This window comes from Corticium candelabrum, chromosome 19 (assembly GCF_963422355.1).
Source record: "Corticium candelabrum chromosome 19, ooCorCand1.1, whole genome shotgun sequence".
Lineage (NCBI taxonomy): Eukaryota > Metazoa > Porifera > Homoscleromorpha > Homosclerophorida > Plakinidae > Corticium > Corticium candelabrum.
In genome coordinates this window covers 2,748,346-2,766,230 of record NC_085103.1, presented here as the reverse complement: position 1 = coordinate 2,766,230, position 17,885 = coordinate 2,748,346, and the positions used below count along the sequence as shown (strand labels likewise).

At 43.1% G+C, this 17,885-nt stretch overlaps 2 protein-coding genes across 2 annotated transcripts in view; one reads left to right on the top strand and one right to left on the bottom strand.

Annotated features, from left to right (window-relative positions):
• Positions 1–2,863, top strand: part of LOC134194575 (histone acetyltransferase type B catalytic subunit-like) — a 6,257-nt gene extending 3,394 nt beyond the window's left edge. The window contains exons 7-14 of the mRNA XM_062663518.1: positions 576–663; positions 998–1,031; positions 1,556–1,660; positions 1,725–1,768; positions 2,044–2,106; positions 2,170–2,321; positions 2,383–2,499; positions 2,565–2,863. Coding sequence (XP_062519502.1) covers positions 576–663; positions 998–1,031; positions 1,556–1,660; positions 1,725–1,768; positions 2,044–2,106; positions 2,170–2,321; positions 2,383–2,499; positions 2,565–2,732 — 771 coding nt within the window. The 3' untranslated portion in view covers positions 2,733–2,863. The remainder of the gene's footprint in view (positions 1–575; positions 664–997; positions 1,032–1,555; positions 1,661–1,724; positions 1,769–2,043; positions 2,107–2,169; positions 2,322–2,382; positions 2,500–2,564) is intronic.
• Positions 2,864–4,711: 1,848 nt separating this feature from the next.
• Positions 4,712–17,360, bottom strand: LOC134194723 (protein bicaudal C homolog 1-like). The gene is made up of 30 exons (XM_062663671.1): positions 15,997–17,360; positions 15,888–15,931; positions 15,718–15,787; positions 15,445–15,524; positions 15,294–15,378; positions 15,162–15,235; positions 11,530–11,583; positions 11,220–11,342; positions 11,095–11,160; positions 10,874–11,028; positions 10,714–10,813; positions 10,512–10,652; positions 10,148–10,450; positions 9,865–10,086; positions 9,735–9,807; positions 9,574–9,675; positions 9,471–9,517; positions 9,332–9,404; positions 8,126–8,151; positions 8,022–8,068; positions 7,927–7,966; positions 7,814–7,856; positions 7,651–7,757; positions 7,547–7,597; positions 7,439–7,483; positions 7,334–7,376; positions 7,202–7,273; positions 6,802–6,866; positions 6,644–6,743; positions 4,712–5,088 (listed from the first exon to the last, which is right to left on the bottom strand). The coding sequence occupies exons 1-30, from the start codon at positions 16,163–16,165 to the stop codon at positions 4,943–4,945; spliced, it is 2,766 nt and encodes a 921-aa protein (XP_062519655.1). The 5' UTR covers positions 16,166–17,360; the 3' UTR covers positions 4,712–4,942.
• Between the last annotated feature and the right edge of the window lie 525 nt (positions 17,361–17,885).

The following is a 17,885-nucleotide window of genomic DNA, read 5'->3' as shown; positions in this document are numbered from 1 at the left end:
GCCTTGGTGTGGCACCAGGAACACATCCTGGTGCCCAACGGAAATGACGGACACACCTGCATGAGACTGGTTTGAGGCTACCTACCTATACCTACATAGTACATAGATATGATATACATACATACATGCATGCATGCATGCAGAGACAGGTAGGCAGGCACACTGACACGTGATTGGCCGCTCTTCAGTCACAATCATGACGTCATTATCTGCTTGAATGGCTTCAAGCCTTGGTGCCAAATCTTTGCTTGCTTGGTGCCCAAGGCCAGCCTCTGGTCCCATGCAGCTGTGGCATCACAGTCCCTTGCCAAGCTTGACATGCTGATGCTTTCCAGATGGTGTTCTTATAGTGTTCCTGTGTTTGCTGTATCTTTTACTGCGAGCTAGTCTTTATTGGTTAATTAAAACAATAGAAAAGTTGAAATGGTGTAATAATAATATCTAATTTATTATGCCTCAGACAAACCTTTTTTCCTAATTTAATTAATGGGCTCTACACAGCTTCACACATCACTATAGATTTCATAGTGTTGTATGTTGAGAAAACTAGTTGTTGAGCATGTTTGTTGTTGTAGGGTGACATACTCACACCAGGACTCAGAGATTACCATGCTAGACTGCAGACGTTCATACTGTGGTTTATTGATGCTGCGTCATTTATTGGTAAAGAAGATTACTTAGTTACCTACACGAGATAGACGATTCTCTGTCAAGTTTACTAGACCTATGTTTAAAAACAATACGAACTCTTGTACAGCAAAGTGCATCGTTTGCACGTATTGCTGTCACAGGCATAATTCTGTTTATCAGACTAGAATAATGGCCATCCAACTTGTAAACACTACGTGAATAAACAAGCAACCAACATTTTAGTTTTCGTCGAATTTGTGATTCCATTTGGTTCCGTTGTTAAACTTGGTGAGAATCATCTCCTCTCAATCGTTATATTTCGAGTGGCTTGTTGTATTGCGATCATAATATGTGTTCATTTTGGTAGATGTTGATGACGAAAACTGGCAATTCTACTTTCTGTAAGTAAATATTGTCAATGATAAAATAAATAGTAAGGATAGCAACATGTAAGATGAAATGGAATGCAATTCAGGGATCTAATTATTGGCATTGCCGAGAATGTGGGACTAATCTATTGTTTATCAATTTGTTGTATATTATGTATTGTATTGTATACTCTGTATACAATATCTGTATGTATTGTATTGTATATGCTGTACACAATATCTGTATGTATTGTATTGTATACTGTGTATACAATATCTGTATGTATTGTATTGTACACTGTGTATACAATATCTGTATGTATTGTAGTGTATACTCTGTATACAATATCTGTATGTATTGCATTGTATATGCTGTACACAATATCTGTATGTACTGTATTGAATACTCTGTATACAATATCTGTATGTATTGTATTGTATTGTATACAGAGTATACAATAGCTGGCTGTATGTAGTGTATTGTATAGTATTGTATTGTATACTCTGTACACAATATCTGTATGTATTGTAGTGTATACAAGTTGACTTGTATCTAGGTTTGAAAGAAAGACAGTAGATGGACAACCTATGTATTGTATTGTGGGATATGCGACTGTTTACAAGTACTATGCCTTTCCAGACAAGACTCGACCGAGAATCAGGTCAGACGAGTTCCCCAAAACGTTTCTACTGAACACATACTGGAATCATTTCTTGTCAATGTAGCCAGTTTCTGATATTACCGACGTTTCAGAGGCGAGGACATGGAGGTGATCTATGTGTATTAGTTGTTACCCCACTAGCAATAGTGATACTTACACGGTCGCTGTGAGGTACTGTCATCATATACTTGCGATCACATTTCACTATAGGCTGACTGCTCTAGCACATGAAAGATGGCTTTCCTGCATGCATGAGTCGTTAGGTGTGAAAAAGTCGAGTGCTTGAGTTGTGCATATGCTGCACTTACTGAGCCTCGTTGTATTGATCCTGAAGATGTGTACAAACGTGATCATCATAACTGCTGTTGTCTAATGTTTTGCAGCTCAACTTCTGCAAATCATCTACAATCAGTATGTTGGTGATCAACGAGTGCTCGATATCACAGGTGAGTTGTTATGCCCAATGAGCTCGAAAAACGGCAGCACTCTTTTCATGTGTTTAATATTAGTTGAAGACCCATCAGATGAGTTTACTGGATTACGAGACTATGTAGACGCTGGTAACTGCTCTCGGTTGTCGTCATTTCAACCGTCTGCAATGAAATCCGGTTTTTCACAAGAGATGGCATTGCAAGCCCAAAAACAACTGAAAATCAACAAGGTGAGATGAATTCATATTCTGTCCGCCATCCCTAAGGTACATTGCTACCTGTTACCCATAGCAACAGGCTCGTAAAGTATATGAAATTCTACGTCTGAGAGCGACTGATCGAAGTAATCCAGTCGAATACAAGGATTACAGGCTCGCTGTCAAGAGACGCTTGAATAAGCCGTTTCAGGTGAGTTTGAGTCCTCCTTGTTGTCAGATGAACTGCCTGTGATGTGAGTCATTTTGCTTATTCAGAAAGAACAATCCGATCTGAAGAAATTGGAGCGTGTTCTAAACCCAGATGAACTTGCGGCAACCATTGCAAGCACAGGTTTGGAGGAGAGACACCAGAAACTTAATACACTATATGAGATAACCGAGCAGTCATACCTCAGGACTGTGGAGAAACTAGCAAGTATGTAGCCAAGCCATTGTCTGCGCACGAGACGTTTAGTCACTAGCTATTTTGCAAGGGTTAAGAGCATGAAGTATTGTCGAAATGATCGACTACATGTTACCACACGTATTCATAGTCAATCAATGATACCAAGTTATATCAATTTTGTACACAAGGGCTCCATGTATGGACCTGAGTGTTGCTGCTTATTATCACAGAGTGCGAAATAATGGCCGGACATCCGACATTTACCGGCCAAATGAAGCATTTGTCCAGCCACTCTCTGGAATTTTTGGTCTGGTGGCATAGCATCAGGTGTTGAAGCCCATATGCACAACGCAGAGAGTCTAGAAAGATGTATGGTTCTGGTGCAACCCAGAGGTGCAACCCACATCCCAGTGTCATGTTAGTCTCGCACAGCCAGCCCCTCCCCCTTTTTGACTTCCGTTGGTGGGGAGAGGGTCCGGTCCGGTAAGGTTCCTTTGAGGTCTTGGTTCTGCCGACCCCTGCATTCCATGGGGCATAAAGACATAACTACGATCTGTTAATTGAGATAAGTGAGCAACTGATGGGAACGCATCTGGTAATTAGTATCCGCTTGTACAGCAAAGTTTTCGCTTCTGTTTCTGCTGCTGGACTTTGCTCTTGTTCTTGGCGAGTTCATTTGCTCTCACAGGTTGCGTGGCTGCCTGCTATACGCATGGTAAGAGAAGCATGCAGGTTGTCTTCTTTTACGACAACAGTGGCAGGTGAGTTGTTCTTCGGAAATTGCATAGAGGCTCATCTGGACGCCATACAGCTGCAGCGTTAGATCTAGCAACAAGACGAGCAGCTTCTAGCTGTTTCCACCTCTCTCGTAGCACACTTCATTGGCTTCTGTACTGTTACGTATGGAAATTGCGTGATCATGCACTTCAAATTTTCGTAGGTGAAATTTCTTCATTGTTACGCACACTCTAGTTGTTGAATGCTGTTGGTTTCCCTCTATGTCGCAGGTGACGATGATATTCTTCGTACTGTATGCCAGTAGTCAAAGTAAACAGGCAGCAATGCAGCCTGTGAGAGCAAATGAACTCACCAAAACCAAGAACAAAGTCCAGCAGCACCTGCAGCGGAATCAGAAGTGAAACTTTGCTGTACATGCGGATACTAATTACCAGATGGTTTCTCATCAGTTGCTCGCTTATCTCAATTAACAGATCATCGTTATGTCTTTATGCCTCATGGAATGCAGGGGTAGGCAGAACCAAGACATCAAAAGAACCTTACCAGACCCTCTCCCCGCCAACTGAAGTCAAAAGGGGGAGGGGCTGGCTGCACAAGACTAGTGTCATGGCAACAAAAGCTATATCTGGAGGTCGGCTACGCACACAGCCATGCGTCATACGTGTATCCCCCCTCCCCCCGTGGCAAAGCGTCGGGTATCACATCCCGTATGTGCGTGCCCACATATCAACAACACACACTGGGGCTCTGAAGATTCTGTACCCAACAGAGCTGTATATTCTCTGGCAGCCATGCACCATACATGTGAGTCAAACTGTGTCTATCGCACACAGTAGGTTAGAAACTCAGCAATATGTGTGAGCAACATCTATTCTATCACAGTTGCAACTGTAGGAACCTGAAGGCGATTTCATTGACAAGATTGCACAAAAGTTACTGAACTACTGTATGTAGATTGCCTAGTTCCATTAGCATAGCGGAGTGTTCTTGGAACGACTGCATGTTTGACATCTACAAGTGTGGCGCCTAGGCAGACAATAGGATGGTGTTTCTGAAACTGACTGGCTATACTATAGCTATTGGAAAGTGACCAGACGTTCTTAATGTTCGGCAAAATTTCAAATTATCAGGACATTATGTTCGGTAGCCAGTCAATGGCTATTTCACACACTGTTAATGTCATATCCCAAAGTTTTTCGAATGTTACATTTCTATTTCCAAATTTATTGTCGGGGTACCTGCCCTGCTTCGACTCCGTCGACATTGTGGTGTACTAAGGTTCCAGTTCACGTGAAAACAATGTACTCACAACAACTCATGATAACATCTGAATGATACAAAAGCTACTACAAGATACAAAAATGTACAGCTCTGAGAACCTCCTACATAGCTGTGTCAAAGACTATCGAAATCAAGGAAAGTCATTCACCAACAGATACAATTTTACAGTCTGATAAAAAAAGGGACATAAAACTGAACCGATTCAGTAAAATTGGTCAATAAATGGTGGTTACCAGCGACCACTCATACTCATCATATCTCGCCGCGAACCAATTGCATGGCTGTAAGGATATTTCCTCCAACCAGCATGGTGAGCGTCTTCTACTCTTCGTGATGTATCTTGGAATTGTGAACCAAGTGGCTGTCCTTGAATATCTAACAATGATAATTGTAATATCATCACATCCAATAGTATGAGAAAAAAAACAACATTCAAAGCACAACCATGCTACATACGTCTATGACTGCATATATAGGCATACACCATCAGTTGGATGATATTTGAAAACAGTGCAAACTCTGAGGAACGTTTGCACCCTCTTTATTTCACCAATCACTAGCGCCACACTTTATACTGAAACTAGTCTGATACAACGTTGCAGCTAGCGAGGTTGATTTGGTGCACTGTACTAAGGCATGAACACCCCTATGGCGTATGATGCTATGGTTAGGCTCAAGTGTCCAGTCGATCGTCTCTCTAGGAGAAAGACTGGATGGAGACATTCGCCACTCAAACAAACCGCCGACTCTATCCTCCAATCAGAGTGCCGCTCAACATTTGCTTGTTTGCATGTCGCTATTGGCTTTGCTAACGCAATTTCGCTCTGACGCAAGTGCCAGTAGTTTCCGCATGTGCCATCCAAGTCTACAGACAACAGGTCGACTATTTCCAGTTCTCATTCCGTGTCTCTTGTTCTAAGATCGCCAGACTCAAAGCTTACCACAGAGGTCAGCAAAGGTCGCCCACAACCTGCACAAATCATAGCTTTGCACGTCACCGTGCTTTGAGTGCAAATACCACACTTTGCAGATGGTCTGCAGTGTACTCGTTCGATGCATGCAACATACGACACTGTCAGCGACTAGAAATTGTTTTGCATGCGCTGACTATTAATTGAAGTAAAAAAGGAAGAAGTAAGAAGATGACATGCAGGTACAGTTCACACAGTAAAGAAATGTGATATCAGACGGCATGACGGACTGACTATTCAGTTACAAATTACAGTAGCAGAGAGCCAATAGTGACATGCATCGCTATCCAATAGTTATCTTCGATATGCAAACATTAACCAAATGTGTAAGATCCTAATTGGAGAATAGAAAGCCGGTGGCTTTCTTTGAGTGGCGATGTCTCCAGCTGGTCTTTCTCCTCCTGGGAGGGGGAAGACTAGTTGGACACTCAACTTGCCTATGGTACATTAGCTCACAGACTAAACAGCCTACCTGCCTCAGCAATATCATCAACACTGATGACCAATACATTGATAAAGATACCAAACGGATAATACCACATGTTACCATACGCTCCCCAATAGAATGCCATATTTAAGGTCTGTCTACACTGGCAACTTGATCCACATCAATTGCAATCGGTTGAATCCAATTATGAAAATAGTGGACGTTACCTTTGCTACAAGTGTAGTCGCAGCATCTAACCCTCATCACTCTTCTTTGCTCTTGCTCAATTTTCTAATTGCCTACGTCACTGTATTAACGCTTTCCACAAGCAAAGAACCCACACAGACACACCAGCCATCAGTCTTGTGTTAACAAAAAAAGAGGCGGAGATACCATAAGCAAAGTGCAGTGTGGATGCTTGCTATCCTGATCAGATCGCGACCCATTTCTGGTCTAGTGTGGATACGGCTTTATGAAACCTGACCTGTTCTACAATAGCAAGTTGGTAAGGTTATGACAACAATATGAATACCTGCGATGGCTAACAGCATCTTTTTTCGGGCACCAAATGTTGACACTCCCAGTTCCTTGAGATCTCTGTCTCCAAGAGTTAGAAATGTATTTAGATCTACCTATTTTAAAATGTACGCTTGTCACCGTTGAATGAGAGAATGATGGGAGTCTATGTACCTCTTGGTCTTGAAACAAAGTGGCATATTTGGATAACCCTATCCTGCATAATAATTCAGCCAAGTCTAAACAGCAAAGAACGTATCATAGTAGGATAGCAATGAACACATGCACACATGCACAAGTGCAGACAAGACAGACAGACAGACAGGCACGCACACACGCACGCACGCAAGCACACACACACACACACACACACACACACACACACACACACACACACACACACACACACACTCAAGACACAGACTCAGAGACACACAAAAACACACACACAGACTCAGAGACACACAAAAACACAGACACAGACACAGACACGATATAAAAACAGGTGAGACAGGAACAGTTACAAATAGAAATCAGATGGACACGGACAGATGCGAACTGTTGCACTGTATACCATCGTCAATGCGTAGCGAAGCTTTCCTCCCATGTCCATCAGAAGCGGGCGTTCCTACAGGACCAAAGTCGACTACGGCAAACACATCCCATTATACAGCAAAGCTGGATGCATAATGCAACACATTCTAACATTCTCGAGTCAAATTACGTCGAGCATGATTCACTCCAAGCGGCTACGAACAACAGAACACTCTAAGTCAGTACAACTCATTTCCGTTATAATGGTGTAACTCACATCATATTGTCCTTGTTGTTCGAGGAAATCAAGTGCTTCTTGTGCCTGTACATGTAAAGAGAACATGCTAACTTGTATTAATAGAAAACACAACACGGAAAGAGAAACCTCAAATGCGGTTGCCATACTAGGTTCCTTCATTGTTTTCCCAAGACGACGCTATGAAGCAAGGCATCATCAAGTCATCTAAACACGATGGTGTATAAACTAACAAGCTGTTCACGAATGGCGGATTCTGGCATGGATCGAGAGAATCCCATTCCACTCCATATGTCGGTAGGAATCCGAACTTCTTGTGTTATAACTGGCTTTTTCATTGCTACGAGCAAGAATGAGTATTATGGTAATCTGCAACACATTCTGATGCTGAGTTACCTTCACTTGCCATCTTTCTTTTTCGTTCATAGTCAACACCTTCCTATAAGGCAAACACGATGATATAGCAAATACGTATAACAAACACTAAAGCAGTATTTGTGAAATCATACGTAATCTCCTTGTTGCTCGGTCCCAATGGCATCACAACGACTACCCAAAGAGAAGCCCATAAAACGAGTTGTGATATATGATGCAAACCACTTACGCCAGAGTCATGTGTTTGTCAGGATACGCTGCCATTCCCGGGCTCTTCTATTCAAATACAGCAAGTTCAGCAATTACTCACATTGCAGTCACTTCATATTTCACCTGATGTGCTGGCGAGGCTCGCTCATCTACAAGAAACCATGAATGTGATTAATAACAAAGAACAACTACATAGCAGGTTAATTAAGCAGAAGAATTTGTTATGCCTTGCAATAGACCAGGTGTGCTATCATAATGCAATCAGACAAAACGTATCCTTCGTCCATGAATGACATTATTTCCATGTGGTATAAAATGGAGGAAATATGTGTACAAGGCAACATTTCTACTGTAGCTCTGTATTGCAGTGTGAATGCACCAGATGTGATGTAGAGTAGAATACGACCCACCTTTGTCAGTTACTTGTGTCTGATAGTGGGCAAATAGCAATCGTTCACATTATCTTCTTATTTCCTATCGGTTACTGTTTGCCATACACACAGCCACTTACAAAGTCTATGCTTAGTTAGTAGTTTTCATAACCACTATACGACTCTAATACTTTGACAGAGTGTGAATTGATTTCCTTTATCTGTGTGCACAACATAACTTTTCCTCCTATTCGTGACAAACTTAATTAATGCCTACTTCCAAAATATTCATGATGGGCTTTTCAACAAAGACTGACGGCCTTTTCACATGAGTCCTTTTGAAACTGAGCTGAGCCAAGCCAGCTCATGCCAGAAAGCCGATCCAAACCCTGTTCACACAATGTCCCGAAAAGCGAGGTAGCTCACTTAGCGTGTGTCTCTTGCTATGCATGCTAGCTACGTATGGTCACGTGTCATTAGAAATGCTTGCACTACCTTAGCATGATCATGGATTTGCTACAAGCTGCCGTCTTTTCTCAATTGCATTACAACAATCAAACGGTGAAATACGTCGAGAAGATTTGTTGTATCACCAAAAGTATGACACAGTGGGAGAAAGTCTGGCTACACAAGTATGGCACAAGGGAGAGAGTCCGGCTACGCAAGACTACAATATGGCTGTGGTTTGGATTGGTTACCATTCACACGGTGAATGCGAGTGCGAGCTGAGCCAAACCATGCTGGCGCGGCATTTTGAGGTGGGCCTTATCAGTATGGCTAGACTTGGCTCGGCCCACGTTTACACAATCTTCCAAAGCAAGCTGACACATGCTGAACCACGTTGGCTGGGATACAAGTGCTTGTGTGAACGGGCTATGAGTGGAACCACTGAGTACAGAGCATGATTGTGTCTGCGCAATGAATGAGTGCAGGCAACAAGACTGTTTGCTTATCTTACACATATGAGATAAAATGGGAGAATCGGAAAAAGAGTGGTGGCTGCCATCAGGTGACACACTGTTTCGTGAACCCTACCCACAACAGCAAACACCTTACAAGAACTAAAGTATACTTACAATAACACCGGTAAGTCTAACCACAACGTTTGAGAAACAGTCATTCCTTTCACGAACAAATCCCAAGCCTACACCGTCACAAGATACTCAATACGACAATTACACTTGCCACAATCGTGCAGACCGTCATCACACAAAGGACTTGCACTTGTCAATGGGAGACGAACAGGACTGTTGTGATTTGAGTTAAGACGTGTAGTAGAACCACACGAGTTGGATGAAGTCACTACAAGAAACAGAAAGAAATTTTGAATGACCACCTATCAAAGATGATATCAAACTAACAGCGCTCTTGACCCAAACCACTGTCCCCCAAATCAGTATCTCCAGGCACCATTGCAATAGACGATTCCTGCACCTAGACAACATCACGAGTCACAAATATTACCACAAACAACATTTGCCAGTTTACAACATCTCGAAGTAAAGCTCTTCGTCGCAAAAGGTCCATGTTGGGTAGATGTGTAGGTGGCCATTGCCCATGGTAAGGAGACCCTTGTGTTCTTAGTGGTTTTCTTGGGCTATCAGCAGACAAAGAATGACCCGATGATGACAGCGAGAGTGAGGAGTCAGATAAATCAAAGCCAGATGATGACAAACTAAGTGTAGAGGTTGACCCTGTGCTCAATGACAAGTCCTACATGGTTTAAAAAATATAAAAAATGTTTAAGAAAACATTCAATGAAAGTAGTAATTACCATCATTCCTTGATTGATATGAGCAAGACCAGAAGGAATCCGTCTCCCTTGTCTGACAGCCTCAGACAAATTGCTTTCTTCACTTCTCAGACTTTGCAGTTGTATATCTCTGGCACTGGAAAGAAAACTTGTTGGCGCAAATACCGGTAATGTCTTTTCGAGATGCTCCACAGGGTACGAGAAATGAGCCGTTCCGACGGGGCTGTCGCTATCAGCCTTACTCGACGGATCTCTCTCCAGTAAGTAGACACGAGCATAATACATATTATGAGAATTCCTCTCAACCGTTTTCACAATCACCGACTGTAAGCGAACATTTCATTGCATCGCTATACGTAAGTCATACAATGTCCACCAACTGTACCTTGCTCAATTGTTTCGGCTTTGGTTTAATACTGATAAAAACATCTAACGTCTCCATAAGCTGGGATAGTCCAGCTATGTCATTCATCACGGCTCCAGTCTCGTCCTTCAGGTCGAACATGAGCACCAACGGTAGACAACCCTAAAGTACACGTACCATCATAGTAAACATAACAACATGTATAGAACTAATGTATACTTACAATAAGCTGCTCTCTTGCGAGGCAAACAGAGTCAATGTTACCAGTGATAAACACCGTACTTTTGTTACGCTGTGCACTCTCCACATCGGGAAACTGAATGCTGTAATGGCATCAATACATATCGCATGCATTGGACAACGCAACTGTATGTTGAAAATACTTTGCTCCGGTACGGGACATAATGTGTTTGATATTCAGTCCATTCCGTCCAATCATAAATAAATGATGCTGAGGTGCAATATCCATCTGGATAGTTATCATTACTGAGTGAGCTGGCTCCCCAAACAATTGTTCAATAACATGGGCAGTCGCTTCCTACAACATATGCATGTATACACTGCAGCATAGAAGTCTGTTAGCATCAAAAATAAATTAGCAAACCTTGACAGAAGAAGAGCTGCTTACATATCCACGCACGATGACCACAAACGTATACATCCTTGGTCTCTGTGTACAGGCGAAATGCATATAACTCAATAAACTCTATGAAACACGTCTAAACTGACTGGTCGAAAAGTGATGTTGACTTGGTATGTGTCAGCGATCAATTTGACAGCAGCATCATTAGAATCTGGCATTCCACGACTAGTGATCGGTAGCTCACATGTTAATGTCAAAGGAAGAAGCTCCTATATACAAAAATAACAGTAAATTCCAAAAACTTGCAGGTTGTGTGTGTGTGTGTGTGTGTGTGTGTGTGTGTGTGTGTGTGTGTGTGTGTGTGTGTGTGTGTGTGCACACGCACGTTTGTGTGTGTGTCCGTGTCGTAACAAAAGGGGCTATACTCAGCCAGTTATACACACAATATTCACATACCCTAATACGCCTTCTTGCAGCTTCAACTCCTTGAGGCTGACCAGCAATAGAAACCTAAACACCACGAAATCAATGTCTGCCACTCACTGTTACACTTTAAATTCCCATGCTTTCTCTCTACATACGTCTGTTCTTAAAACGTGGTAGAAAATGGTATAACAAATGAACACTGCAAGTTATGCATGTGCAAGTGCCTAGAACTTAAACTCCAGTAACTCGTGACAATGATAAGACGTCTGGCAACAGGTAATAACCAAACGAGTCAGTTGCATTATTGGATCAATACTTACTGCAGAACGATTGCTTAGTAAATTTATGACACCACGATCCTTATTGCATGCTAGAGGGACTATGAAAGGTGAAGACAATAAACAACAATATACAACAATAAACAACAATAAACATGCTGAATTGCCGGTATTGCAACAGAAATATCAGAGAATTCACAGCATCAAGTCCCACTTACTGCACTTCTGGCACACCAGACAATTAGAACGTGGCTTTTGTTTCATGAGACCAATGCTGTCATCCTATTGCAAATATACTGACTGTTAACTTGCTCCACCCAGATAAACTGAGAGCAACTGTTGCTTATTACTTAACGATCCTGGAGCACCTGATCGTTAACCTACCTAGCAATGAATCCTTAAAAACTCCACACTAAATGATGTGGCCATGAGAAGGAATAGAGTCAGGTGTGTAGAAAGGTTAAACTCGAGAGTGCACGTGCACACACACACACACACACACGCACGCACACACAAAGTTTACCAACCTCAAGCACTAACAGATAATTTGACTGACACGCACAAACACAGACACAGACACAGACACAGACACAGACACACACGAAGTTTACCAACCTCAAGAACTAACAGATAATTTGACTGAAAAATGACATGCACACACACAGACACAGACACAGACACAGACACAGACACACACACACACACACACACACACACACACACACACACACACACACACTTATGGTAAAAGTCACTTTAACTGCACAATTAGTATTTTGCAAAGGATCAACTTACATGTCTAATAGATCGCTATCCCGTTTGCAAATGATACATCCGCCTCTTTCTTGGTATCACGTGACTGATGACCGATGTGTACATGTGTGGGTTCTTTGCTTGTGTAAAGCATTGACTTCTCACTCACTTCGTTCTCGCTCACCTTACGTCACTGTATCAACGCTTTCCACAAGCAAAGAACCCACACGTGTACACTTCTGTCATTAATCACATAGAAGGGTTACATGTCCAACTACCCTCATAGTATATGAAGGTAATGGCCACTATTTCTAATTGGATTCAACCAATTGCGATCCGATGTGAATCGAATCCACCTCCCGATGTGGATTGGATTTATTGCGATCCAGTTGCAAGTGTGGACAGTGCTGCACAGGGCATAGCAAGCACATTTGAAATGATCGGATCTAAGGCGCTAAAGGGCGTGGTTTAACACGCTAAAAACTTGCGCAGTAGGTCCTGCAACAGAGGAAGACTAGAGTTTGAGGCCATCCATACTCGCACGTAACTTCGATTTACGGTAACTCCAGTAGCTATAGTACAGTAGCCTCATACTACAGATACTCCAAATCAATAAATAACTTATTTAATCATCTATATACCTAACACCAGAAGTTACGCTAATCGCCTGCTTGTGAAAGTCCGTTTTCCCAAAACTGGTTGAGCCATGGCCCAAAGAGCCCGACCCTTTGCTATGCCCCTGCTGCAGTCGATCGTGATCACTATCAGTGTGCGAAATAACGGCCGGACATCGGACATTTACCGACTGAACAAAGCATTTGTCCGGCTATTCGTGATTTCGCCGGACTTTTAGTCCGGTGGCGTAGCGGCAGGTGTGGAATTCCGTATGAGCAACCCACATCCTCGCACATCCCAGTGTCATGTCAACAAACGTAGTTTCCACAGTTTGTGCACGAAACAAACGCAAACAGCTACACGTCGTATGTGTACTGTACTGTGTAGCTGAATGTTTATTTTGTCAAATCCTGGATGTGGGCGCTTTTGTACACACGCTGGGGCTCCGAGTTGTGCAACAAAAGTGCAGCAGACAGCCACGGGCCGTACACCGTGAACGCGGCAGGACAGGAAACTCAAAGATACTTGCGTGTAATGTTTTCTGTACGAGCTCTAAGAACCTGAAGATGATAAGGTTGATAGGATAGCACGAAGTCCTTGAACTAAAAAACTTCCACCAGCGTAGCGTAGTGCATGTTCTTGGAACAATTGCAGTTTCCACTTGTAGAGGTATGGCGCATATGCGGACAAATATGACATTCTGAAACTCACTGGGTAGGACACGCCAACGGAAGTCAAAAGGAGGAGGGGCTGGCTGCGGGCATGCAGAAATTTACGCGGATGGGTTTGTAGCCATGCGGGGCAGAGTCAACGAAGCAATGAAAGTCTGTCTCTCTCTTCATTGCTATCTCAAACAATGGCCACTTTTTAGTCAAACTTTTTTTAGTAATTTGTCAGGTGGGTTGTACTAATTGCATGCCTAGGACTCTTTTATCAAAGGCATGCAACATCAAAGTGTCATCTAGAGCCATGAAACCTGGCACTTGGTCAGGCATCCTTGAGCTAGCTGCTGTGGCAAGTGTCCTTTATCAACCTGTTTGTGCAGTGTATTCCAAGAGATTTGGCTTGGCAACACGAACACGTGTGGGTACATGGACATAGAGACGTGTACCAACCTTGAATTACTGCGGCAACCCATGATAATTGTCATGAATTAATCCACTACAGTAACCATCCGCAATAGATCTGAATGGGGAAACCTATGCCTCCACCCAGACCACTTTGTTCCTTGTGCTTGTATATCCAATGTGGTGGACTCAGATGTTGGAAAAAGATGTGGTGTGATCAGTGTGTGTACACGTTTGCTTGAACGTGTCATTGCTACACTCCTCGAGGAGGTGGTGTAAAGTCTTTACTCCCAAGCAGATGTCCATTGGACCCAGCATGAATGTATATAGCCTTTGTGGTTGAAACTTTTGGTCTTTGGTTGTCTCACAGCCTTGACGTTTCGAAATCAATTGCATGGAGATCAGCACTGCATAACCAACTGACCGTTAGCCAAGCCACCTCACACCTCCATCAACAGTTGTCCATCCAACATTGGCTTTATTATTCTAAGATGGTTTTAGAGAGACTAGCATTTGAGAGTAGGAAAGATATTTTTGGGGTAATTTGAGATAGTTGTGTTGGGGTTGGGGTTGGGAAACTATAGTAGAATAGAGAAAATGTATTGATGAGGAATATATATATATATACATGTATATATATATATATATATATATATATATATATATATATATATATATGATAAATTGTAAGTAATAAGTAGTATTTGCCAAGATTGGAATATCCAACCAGACGTTTCTAATGTTCGGCAGATCTAAATTGACAGGACATGATGTCCGGTGGTCAGTCAAAGACTATTTTGCACACTGACTATGGTCAAAAGGGTTTGTGTGCAGTGCTGGCTACGCGCCTGGCACCAAAATACATTAAATCACAAAGAAGAGAATTATGGCCAATTTATTCCAAAACATTGACATATACAGCAATTTGTACTGTACTGATCTAACCGACCTGGTTGCTTTTGTCAAACTGTTTGCTTCTGTTCGAGTCCGGAAAATGAATATGGCAAGACGTTTCCTCCATAACTATAGCATCACACCCATCAGCCCACTCTCACCTCACACACTAAATGACCATTCTCACCTCGTTTGATATTTACACCACCCTTGCCAATAACATGGGAATGCTCCAGATGAGACACATCCATCTTCAGAGTAACTCTATTACTCTATAACAACTCAATACATTAATGTAAAATTTCAAAAAAGGTGTCATCCTCCCATTAGTACAGTACCTTGGTGTCCAGCACTGCTGTCACCATTTCCTTTGCTTGCCGAACATTTTCACTCCTACCAGTGACCTTGATGTGTGGATCTGCACAAAACAACACCTTAACCATTACAATTATCTATGTTAATAATTGCAAATAATAACTAACTCCTTAGATGCATGCAGCTGCCTACAACACCCAACAGTCTCCTCGTTAGCATACCCGGCCAACCACAAGGCATGTCGCCAAGGACTCCCACAACCAAACACAACCGAATTAGCGCTGACGCAAACGCACCTTTCTTAGATTTTGCTCCAATTTTGAGTTTAGACGGCCAGTTAATGGTCGTCTCGGTCTGCCGCATGACCTAGACAAAGAGACATGACTCACTACCGACCCACGTCTCTCAGCCAATCAACGTGCGCGAACTCAAAGCTCTTGTAGCAAGTGCGCACACAGAAACTTACTCGTTCGAAGAAAGCCTCCGCAGTCTCGCTGCATTCGTCACCAGCTAGAAAATCGAGACACACACGATGTGACGCCCTCGACGCGTCGTACACGCACTTGAGTTTCTACCTTGTAGCATGCGCTCTAGCTTGCGTCGGTCGACTCTCATTCGCTCCTCGACGGCGAGAGGGTCGCGATGCTGGACGGGCTTCTCGTCGTCATCCTCTCCGCCGCCTTCGTCGTGCATCGACGTCTGCGTTTCTGAGTCCGGTTGCTGTTGTTCGTCGAGATCTGCCATTTACCAGGCTTTCGACTCGTCCATTGTGCTAATGTATGCAATGCTATAGGAATGTGCTCGGCAGGAGAACAGGTTGATATTTAACAGCTGAACAGGATGGCTCAAGTTGATGGTTCTCATACGTAGGGAGGTTAGTCTATAATAGATCTATTAGATATGGTAATAAAGTACCAATTTACCTACCGATGGAAATTTAAAAAATGTTGCAATTCCAGGAAGTTTATTTAACTAATCAATCCGGGAACTCAAGAATTGCTTAGTACTCGCAATGCCAGACCCTACCGCCGCGTGTACTGTACTATACTGTAACTGTACACAAGAATATGGAGCTGAACCAAACAACCGTCAGTACTGGTCAGTTAGACTAGCACCGGGAAAGAGTCTGGCTATGCCTGTTTAACTAATACGAACAGCTACAGTTCACACATCTGTACAGTAGAGCGACGCCGCTGTTATCGGACACCATCAATCATCGGACAGCCGTGCAACAAGTAAACGAAGTAAGACTGAGCTTTGTTAAAGCCCACAGTAAGAAGGATAGTAAAGACTGTGATTCCAGACGCGGGACTTCCAAAGGCTTGAAACGGTTATGCTAGGACGGTAAACGTAATCCTTGTCTGCGAACCCGTCCATTGGACACCACCATCATTCACCGGACACGAACTCCTCCATGAAAACGCAAAGGCAATTCTGCAACTTCGCACCTGAGATATGTTTATAGGTGACTAGCTAACACAACAACACTATCACTGTCTCCGTTTGCTAAGTACTCTCGAGGAGAGATAGCGCACGCTTATTGAGGCGAGGTAACGCCCCTTTCGTCAGACAGTCGTTTTTTTCTTTGCAGCAGCAGTCTGTAGGTAATAATGTCATAAGAGAGAGTTGGAAGGAAATATTGTACGGCTCTCAATTCGTTTGACCTTTATTTGACTCAGCAACAGCTAGTAGCGGAAACCGTTGAATGTTCTCTGCTGACAAGCTCACTCTGTTGGCATCTACTAGCCCTCCGGTACTGTCTAGTCTTCCCAGCGTAAGAATTTGAACTCCTGAGTGTCTTGCAGCACACCTGCGCAGGCTTGATGCACCGGATGTAGCAGACAATTCACATCATCCATGTTCGAGCTTTGCGGTGAGCACATTCTCCCAACTCGCACAGGAGCAGCCCGTGCTTTCCTTTCAAGGCCCCTAAATTGTTACTTGGGACGTGTGCAGTAGCCTCGGTTCCAGACACTTTCCCGTACGTACTGCACGTGACAGGTATTACTACCAGAGCAGCTAGAACCTTCTCCTAGCTATGTACTAAAAGTTGAATTAGATTACGTTAATTAAGTCCTTGTCAACGCGCGCTACGCAAAGATCGACTTTCTTCGCAAAAAGGGTAAAAGAGCGTTCTAGCACTTTAATCGTGCCCTCTCATCGGTTTCGGTTGTTGTCTTCTTTATTGAACGGCTAGTTCGTGCAAGCGACATCTCTTACACGTCCTAGTGGGTAGCCTCGTACCAGACCCTCTCGCGCGTTGTACGGGAACCGGGCACGACGCGTGAGAGGGTCTGGTACGAGGCTACTAGTGGGGGCGTCATGGTTGTATGAGAAATGACTCAGAATTGCCGTCAAGCACTCTAGGCAAGCATTCTGCGTTCTGCGGCGTTTCAGCTAACTGAATTTAATCAACTGCAGTCATTTAGAACCTAGAGCTGTTGCTGAGAAGGTAGGAAGGCAA

Bases quoted from the DNA above. Each gene is read 5' to 3' on its own strand.
- LOC134194723 (XM_062663671.1), bottom strand. From the start codon at position 16,165: ATGGCAGATCTCGACGAACAACAGCAACCGGACTCAGAAACGCAGACG. The intron at 10,814-10,873 runs GTATTTTCAACA...ATGCCATTACAG, and splicing joins ATGTCCCGTACCGGAGCAAA to CATTCAGTTTCCCGATGTGG. The intron at 10,087-10,147 runs GTAATTACTACT...TAAACCATGTAG, and splicing joins ATATCAATCAAGGAATGATG to GACTTGTCATTGAGCACAGG.